General features: G+C 43.0%; 1 protein-coding gene across 1 annotated transcript; it reads left to right on the forward strand.

Annotated features, from left to right (window-relative positions):
• The first annotated feature begins 4,568 nt into the window (after positions 1-4,568).
• LOC103266324 (olfactory receptor 1F1-like) lies at positions 4,569-5,556 on the forward strand. Its single transcript, XM_021715468.1, is given in 2 exon segments — positions 4,569-4,588; positions 4,590-5,556. Coding segments are annotated over 2 exon segments (987 nt in total).
• Positions 5,557-9,484: the final 3,928 nt, after the last annotated feature.

The following is a 9,484-nucleotide window of genomic DNA, read 5'->3' on the forward strand; positions in this document are numbered from 1 at the left end:
AGCCTCAAGAAAAACAACTATGATAGATTCAAGTATTTCAAATAAGTTGAATTTCAAGAGCATACAATTATGCAAGAAAACTACTTTCCACTTGTGGAATATGCCATAAAAACCATCCGGTGTCTTGAGAATCAGTAAATAAATGGAGACAATGAAATATTTATTCTTTGGTTATCTCAAGGTATAAAGATAGCTATTGAGAAGAATGTCTCTTTTTAGAAAATATCCCAACAAATAGCCAGGTGCAGTGGCTCATGCTTGTAATCCCAACACTTTGTAAGGCTAACACAAGAGAATTGCTTAAGCCCAGGAGTTCTAGACCAGCCTTGGTCAACACAGCAAGACCTCATTTCTACAAAAAACAAAAATATTAGCCAGACCTGTGGTCCCAGCTACTCAGGAGGCTAAGACTGAAGGATCATCTGAGCCCAGGAGTTCAAGTGCAGTGAGCCATGGTCGTGCCACTGCTCTCTAGCCTGGGCGACAGAGTGGGACTCTGAATCAGAAAGAAAGAAAGAAAGAAAGTGGGAAGGAGGAAAGTAAGATTCCAACAAGTAACTGAAGAATACTTTTAATACTTTTTTTAGTATAATACTTTTTTCTCACCCCTAGGACACTTTTCGTAAGGTGTGGCCCAGGGACACCTTGAGGTCCCTGACACCCTTTCAGAGGGCCCACAGGTCTCAATATTTTTTATAACCACATTAATATTTTTTTTTAACTTTTTCATTCTATTCTTCTCATGGGTTGCACTGTTCTTCATAGGCTACATGATGTCAAATTGGATACCAAAGCAAATATGAAAATGTGGCTGTTTTCCAGTAAGCCAGACTTTAAGGATTTTTTTTTGAGTTGAGTCTTACTCCTTCACCCAGGCTGAAGTGCAGTGGCACACATGCTCGTGGCCTCCTCAGCATCAAACTTCTGGGCTCCAGCAATCCTTCCGCCTCAGCCTTCGGAGTAGCCGCAACTACAGACATGTGCTACCATGCCTGGCTATTTTTTATTTTATTGTAGAGTGATAGTTGCCCTGGCTGGACTCGAAACTGCAAGCTCAGGCAATCCACTCACCTAGGCCTCCCAAAGTGCTGGGATTACAGGCTGAGTCACTGAGACCAGCCTAATTTTTAAAATGAAATACAGAAGCTACAAAGCCATCCTTTTCACTAAATATTTGGAAAACATTTAAAAATAAAGATGTTATTGTGGGGGGCCAGCCCCTGCAGAGAGATTTAGGAGGTCCCTTGGAAGGTGTGGCAGCGTTGGCGATTATTCTGGAGAAATAAAGAGAAAGAAAGAGAAGAGGGGAGAAAGAAAGAAACTGGACTCCTGCTCAGGTGACCATTACCCATTAGGTGTAATCTCAGGGCTTTTATCCGCAAACTCTGTAAAGTTATCATCACGGGAACTCCTGCTGCTATGGTTACACAAAAAGTAGCATGTGCTTTCACATGAACAGGCCCAGGTGCACACAGGACACCCCCCACTCTCAAGCATATGTATTTTTCAAACATAAGGAAAAACATGAAGTTCTTATCCAGTTTCTATGTACCCTTAATTGTTTATAGCTACATAACATCGTTCAATGCTTACACCTAAAACCAACATAATGATATATTGCCTGTTACTATTCTATGCTAATTCAAACTGGTTTCTATAAAACAATTGGTGCTATGGTTACTCTCTCCTAGCACCAGCTGGCCTAATACAAACTTCACTAGTCCCTCTAAATCAAACTGAACTAACCACACTTCTGTAATAAAATGGTTACTTAATTTTTCTTAATCTATATAAACTATTTTCTAAAAACTATATCTATAAATTTCTAAAGGTTGCATCAAGAGAACCTGTGACTGTACTAAGCCTCCTCAATGTGACTCAAAGCCAAACCTAAATTGTGATAAAGCAAAAGACCATAAGCCATGGGGAATGGCAACAATAGACTCCTAGGTTAGCTGTGTACGTTCTGGTCTCAGAGTTTTCTGTTAGAGCAAGCTGGAGCTTTTCTTGGTAGTTTGTGCCAAATGAAAAAGGAAGGAGGAATGGGTCAACAGCTCCCGAACATATCCTAGCGGTCTTGGGGTCTACGGCCCTTCCTGATCCCTAACGCTCAGTGGGCCTCCGTGGCCAGCTCCCAACAAGTCTGTCCTGAAACACTGGGCTTTGCAAAAAGACACTTTGGACTTTGCAATGACATCAACCAGTATATTCCATTTCCCCTAAGGCTGGTTTTCTATTCCCTGCAAACAATGTCTTCACGAGTTCAGTGCTTCTCTTCCCCATCTTTCCCAGGTCTTTCATAATCAGCTTGAGGGGGTTAGGGTTTGATTTGTTTGGGTTTGTTTTTATCTCTTTTGAGATAGAACAGGAAGAACTTGATGTCTAACAGCCTGTGTCTGATGAAAACATGAGGGCTCATTATGACCCTGAGGCTTTCTCTTTTGAGATAGAACAGGCAGAACTTGATGTCTAACAGCCTGTGTCTGATGAAGACATGAGGGCTCATTATGACCCTGAGGCTTTTGTTCTGAGTTACTGAGAGCAGGTGAATGCTATGCTATTTATTAAGACACCATGGTCAGAATGAAGAGCACAGTTTATGAATACCCAAAGTGAAAGATGAATTAGAGGAATATCCAGAGGATTTTTTTTTTTTAAGACAGGGATTCACCTGTCACCTCAGACTTAGGGTGTATGGTTTTTGTGAGTAACTCTTAGACATTGCCAACACAGAAAAGTAAACTTTACAATGCATGAGATCAAATGTTTTGTGGGCACCTTAAAGCTAGATCTCACCTTCAGGACAGCTGTCAAGGAAAATTCTTGAAGAGTGAAACCTACTGGACTCAGGAATTCTTCTTCCTCATTGGAGTCTATGTTCTACCAGTTTATAGGTGGATTCAGCAGTGGTTCCTATTCCCATCTCGTTTACCCCCAAATTAAATATAGAAAACAAGACTGGTTATCTGACCTCTCATAAAAATAGTTGTTGACATATGAAGATTTGCAGGGGACAATATTTCCAAAGGATATTTATCCAGACTGCAGATGGTTGAGAAGAGAGTGAAGAATGTAAATATGACTGAATACCTCCAGCCTCCCCCAGTGGAGATGTCTAGCCCAGCACATTGATGAAGTCAGGAGTCATGAAATGTGTAACACAAATTACCTCATATAGTTATTACAGCTCTACAAGGTGAGCATGATTTCTTCATGCTACAAATGGTGAAGTCTTGTCACTCAGTGGAGGATGTTAGTATTCCCAAGCCCATACAACTGGTAATGGTGGATCTGGGAATTGAGCACAGGTCTGCAAATCCAACAATTATCTTTTTTTTTTTTTGAGTTAGAGTCTCACTCTGTCGCCCAGACTGGAGTGCAGTGGCTGCTCCCGGCCACTGCAGCCTCGACCTGCTGGGCTCCGGCGATCCTTCCGCCTCAGCCTTCCGAGTAGCCAGAATTACAGGCGTGTGCTACCACGCCCAGCTGATTTTTTGATTTATTGTAGAGATGAGGTCTCGCTGCCCAGGCGGGTCTCGAACCCGTGGTCTCAGGCAATCCACTCACCTCAACCTCCCAAAGGCGCGGGATTACGGGCTGAGCCACCGAGCCGGGCTCCAACAATTATCTTAATGCCTTTGCAGTCTTATATATATTTCCCAGCAAGGACAACATCCCAGATGGATAAAATACAGGATCGTGTGTTTCCTCTAACAGGTTGTTACCAATGACTACCCCAAGGCTGCATCAGTTTCAAAGTTGCCAAGTACAAAGGCAGGGATTCCACAACTTGGATGACACACCTTTATTATCAGTGTGGACTTAAAGGAGTCCAAGAAAGGGAAGGGACGATTATTTCCTGCTTGTCTCTAATGAGGTTCCAGGGAACATGGCTCTAGTGGCCATGGAGGCTCCTGCATAGAGCTTGCATTGTAATTCTTTAAACACTCCTCCTGCTTCAAGGGCTGAATTTGTGCGTCCCAGATCTTCATTTGTGCAGACTTGTCCTGAAAACCCAGTGGCGAGTCCCTCTCCCTCAGACCAGGAATCTCTGACCATGTCTGAAAAAGTGAAGAACGGACTGCCATTCTTTCTGGCAAGAATCGGATCAGTGGGACTTCACCCGAAACTGCTTGTTGGAGGGATGTCTCGGAGAGACACTTCTCCCCTTCCTTTAAGTGGAGCTAGAGAAACCATCTGGAGCTCAGCTGCAGTTCCTTGCAGTCAACCAGCCATGGCCAGTGTCTGTCCTATCTATGTAAGAGAGCCTGAACCATGGGGAACGCAAATGGACTGAGTTTTTGCCCAGACCTCTAGGTCATTTCCATTTTAATTTTAGTATCTGAACTCAGGGAACTCAGTGGACATAGCCTAGGAGCCTGGCTCAGACCTTTGTAAGGTGCTCTGTGAACATGAGCCCAGACTGTAGCAGCCACAGCAATACTATTATCATTCACACACTGGGAGCAAAATCCTAATGCCTTACCTAGGCCTCATCTTAACCATCATTTCCCGAGCTTTTGCATTCTTCCTCCTCTGTCTGCCTCTGAGCCCAGGATCCCAGGCCCATGAGAGGGACAAACAAATCGAGTGTCTGAGTTCCTCCTCCTGGGACTGTCCAGGCAGCCCCAGCATCAGTGGCTCCTCTTCATGATATTCCTGAGCATATACCTGGCCACCATCCTGGGAAACCTGCTCATCATCCTGGCCATCAGCACAGATGTCCATCTGCATACCTCCATGTACTTCTTCCTCAGCAACCTGTCCTTTGTGGACATCTGCTTCTCCTCCACCACCATCCCCAGGATGCTGGCCAATCATGTACTTGGGAGTCACACCATCTCCTTCCCTGGGTGTCTCACGCAAAAACATTTTGTTTTCATGTTTATGGATATGGACAATTTCCTCCTAGCTGTGATGGTATATGACTGCTTTGTTGCTGTGTGCCACTCCTTACATTAAACAGCAAAGATGACCCATCAGCTCTGTGTCCTGCTAGTGGCTGGATTGTGGCTGGTTGCCGACCTGAATGTCCTGCTGCACATCCTGCTGAAGACTCGACTCTCATTCTGTGCAGACAATGCCATTCCCCACTTCTGTGATGTGACTCCCCTCCTGAAGCTCTCCTGCTTGGACATGCACCTCAATGAGATGACGATTCTCACTGAGGGTGCCCTGATCATGATCACCTCATTTCTCTGCATCCTGGTTTCCTATATGTGTATCACCTGTGCTGTCCTGAGGATCCCATCCCCAAGGGGAAGATGGAGAGCATTTTCCAACTGTGGCTCCCACCTGGCCATGGTTTTCCTCGTCTATGGCTCCATCCCATCTCTGTATTTCAACCCTGCATCTTCCCACTCAGCCAAGAAAGACACTGCAGCTATGGTGTCATACACAGCGGTAACTCCCATGCTAAACCCTTTCATCTACAACCGGAGGAACAGGGACTTGAAAGGGACTCTGAGAAAAGTGATTGGCAGAATTATGTTTCTGTCTGATGAGAGAATCAAGAATAAATCTCACTCCCAGGCTAATTTGTTTTTTTCCAATTGAGTATAATGCAGCAGTTGTTTAATCAAAGGTAGTCTGGAGACAAACATAGTGATGTCTTTGCTAGGGGCACACAGAAAACGATCTTATTACTTACAATAAGTTAAACTATTAATTAGTGATTAAGTTATTTATTAATGGACTCTGATTCACCCCAACCCTGTTGCTCTGTTATGTAATGAGCTACTACTGCTTCTGTCCTCTTCCCCATCCTCCTTCCCCTTTAAAATCAGGAAGCCTTCAGAATCACGGGAGATTCAAAGAGACTCCTGAGACTTCTTTTTAGTGACTAACTTTCTCTTTTTTTTTGAGCTGGAGTCTCGCTCCATCGCCCAGGCTGGAGTGCAGTGGCACGCTTATGGCCATCCCAGTGTCAACCTGCTGGGCTCTGGCGATCCTTACGCCTCAACCTTCCAAGTAACTGTAATTACAGGTGCGTGCTACCACATCTGACTAATTTTTAAAAATTTATTGTAGAGATGAGGTCCCGCCAAGTTGTCCAGGCTGATCTTGGACTCGCGGGCTCAGGCAATTCATTCACCTAGCCCTCCCAAAGTGCTGGGATTATAGGTTGAGCCATTGAGCCCAGCTGTGACTAACTTTTTAATTATTTTACACCCAAGTCATTTTTTGGTTTTTTAAGTGACCTGTCTGGAGGACACATGTATTTGCATATTGGAGGCACCTCTGGAGCTTTTACAATACACTGATGCCCACACCCCAATACTGAGCAAATAAATCAGAATCCCTGGAGGTGGGTCTCTAATGCTAAGATTTTTGGAAAACAAAAACAAAAACCTACAGGTGATTCTCGTGTGCAGCCAGAGTGAAGACTCATGGGTCTCATCACCCTCCTTTATATGTCATATGTAATGGTCAGTCATAAAGGCTGGGTCACAAAAATTAGTTTTGAGACCCAGCACAGTGGCTGACACCTGTACTTCTACTGCTTTGGGAGGCCAAAGAAGGGAGATTGCTTGAGGTTAGAGTTTGAAACCAGCCCAGGAAACATGGCGAAACCCTGTCTCTACAAAAAACAATAATAAAAAAAATTAGCTGAGTGTGGTGGTGCATGCCTATAGTCCCACCTATTTAGGAGGCTGAGGTAGAAAGATGTCTTGAACCCAGGAGCTCAAGGCTGCAGTGAATCACAATCATGCCACTGCACCTCAGCCTGAGCGACAGTGCAAGACTCTGTCTCAAAAAAACAAAAACAACAAAAAACAAAACTATGTATTAGTTTTGAGACTCAGACAAAAGAACAACAGAGTGAAACAGGAGGACTACAGTGACTAATAGAATTTCAGATGAGGTTCAGAGGTCCTAGCCAGTACAAGGCTCAAGCCATCAAGAGGCAAAGTCACACAGAAACTTGGACACCTCAGGAGCATCCCGATTGGCTGCCTGGCGGGTTCAGGCAGGGGTCATGTCTTTGACATCTGGGAAACAATCAACATTTGCTATTCCCTGTTTAGACCAGCTGCTCCTGCTTTTTTTCTCAAGTCAACCCTCACCCACATGTTCAAGAACCAAGTCAGACCGGTGAGGTGCCTGGGCAGTGATTTGAGTAAGACTCCAACTCCAAAAGAAAAAAAGGGTTGGCAGATAATTTTGTGTTCTGATTCCATGCTTCCTTTTTGCCCATGTCAGTAGAGATCTTACAAATATGATTTTTTTTTTGGAGTCGGAGTTTCACTGTCACCCAGATTGGAGTGCAGTGGCACCCTCATGGCTCCCACAGCCTCGACCTGCTGGGCTCAGGCGATCCTTCTGCCTCAGCTTTTCAAGTAGCTGGAACTATAGGCACACGCCACCATGCCTGGCTAAATTTTTGATTTATTGTAGAGACGAGGTCTCACCAAGTTGCCCAGGCAGTCTCAAACCTCTGGGTTCAGGCAATCCTCTCACCTCAGTCTCCCAAAGTGCTGGGATTACAGGCATGAGCCACCACTTCAGGCCCAGAAATATGATTTTAGTGGCTGCATAATAGTTCATCACAAGGATAGGATGTAATTTACCTACTTCCTAACTCTGAACAAGTTCAAGTGTTTCTGTCCTATAACTAATGTTGCTGTATAATTCCTCGTGTGTATATCTTTGTGTCCTCTATTGTCACAGGTAGCCTGAGTGACCTACTTCTCCAGCTTGGAGTAAAAAATTAATGTCACCCTTCCTTTATTTGTCCATTATTTCTGCCCAAACCCACCTGCCATTACTAGCAGGTTATCGAGTATCTCCATGTTGGTGTCAAGGTACCCCAGAAACTCACTCAAAGGAGCCAGTCTCATGTTTTCTGCCTCTGTCCATGAAATTGGCAGGCTAGCTTGTTAACTTGTAAGTAGGGTAAAATCTCAGACTCTTCACAGTTCTTGGCAATGCTTGTTGAAGTAGTTTTTTGGAAAATGCAGAACAAAAAAATGTCTAAAAACCCCATTTTCAGCAAGATCCTAAGAATGCTCCTAAATATGGGACATAGAAGACAAAAATATCATAGAAAGCATCAACAAAACAGAAAGTTGGTTCTTTGAAAGAATTAACAAGATTGATGGATGCCTAGCCAGAATGACCAAGAAAAAGAGAGAAAGAGCCCAAATAAACACAATCAGAAATACAAAAGATCAAATCACAACTGACCCTGAAGAAATACAAAAGAATATCAGAGATTACCATGTACACCTATGTGGAAACAAACTTGATAACCTGAATGAAATGGAGAACTTTCTGACATCACATAACTTCCCCAAGTTGTAGCAAGAAGACACTGAGACACTAAATAGACCAATAACAACCCAGGAAATTGACTCTGTCATACAGAAACTACCTACAAAAAAAAGCCCTGTACCAGATGGCTTTCCAGCAGAACTACTAAAAAATCTACAAGGAGGAGATGATATTAATCCTCTTGAAAGTATTCCAGGCAATTGAGAAAAATGGAATTCTCCTCAAATCATTTTACAAAACTAACATCACACTGATACCCAAACTGGGTAAAAGATCCAACAAAAAAAGAGTACAGACCAATATTTCTTATGAACATAGATGCAAAAATCCTCAATAAGATTCTAGCAAATCAGATCCAAAAAAACACATCTCAAAAATCATCCACCATGACCAGTAGACTTCATCCCCAGGACGCAGGGCTGGTTCAACATTCGCAAGACCATAAATGTCATTAAATACATCAACAGATGTAAAAACAAGAAACACGTGATTATATCATTAGATGCAGAAAAAGTTTTTGATAAAATCCAGCATCCCTTCTTGATAAAAACCCTCAAACACCTAGATATAGAAGGGACATACCTCAAAATAATAAGTACCATCTACGATAAACCCATGGCTAACATATTGCTAAATGGACAGAAACTAGAAATGTTTCCCTAAAAACTGGAACAAGACAAGGCTGCCCACTCTCACCCCTCTTGTTCAACATTGTGTTGGAATTCCTAGCTTGGGCAATTAGACAAGAGAAGGAAATTCAGGACATCCAAATAGGAAAAAAGGAAGTCAAGTTATCCCTCTTTGCTGGTGATATGATCCTATACCTTGAAAATCCAAGAGAATCTGTCAAAAACCTGCTTGCGCTGATAAAGGACTTTGGCAAAGTCTCAGGGTACAAAATAAATGTGCAAAAGACAGTTGCTTTCCTATACACCACCAACAAGCAGGCAGAGACCCAAATTAAAAGTAGAATCCCATTCACAATAGCCACACAAAAAAAGAAGTACCTCAGCATCTTCCTAACCAGAGAAGTGAAAGACCTCTATAATGAGAACTACAAAACATTGCTCAAAGAAATCTGAGAAGACACAAACAAATGGAAAAATATTCCATGCTCATGGATAGGAAGAATCAACACTGTTAAAATGTCCATCCTGCCAAAGGCAATCTACAGATTCAATGCAATACCCATTAAGTTACCAATGTAATT

The sequence above is a fragment of the Carlito syrichta genome, unplaced genomic scaffold (genome assembly GCF_000164805.1).
Source record: "Carlito syrichta isolate Samal-C Ts95f unplaced genomic scaffold, Tarsius_syrichta-2.0.1 Scaffold307141, whole genome shotgun sequence".
NCBI lineage: Eukaryota > Metazoa > Chordata > Mammalia > Primates > Tarsiidae > Carlito > Carlito syrichta.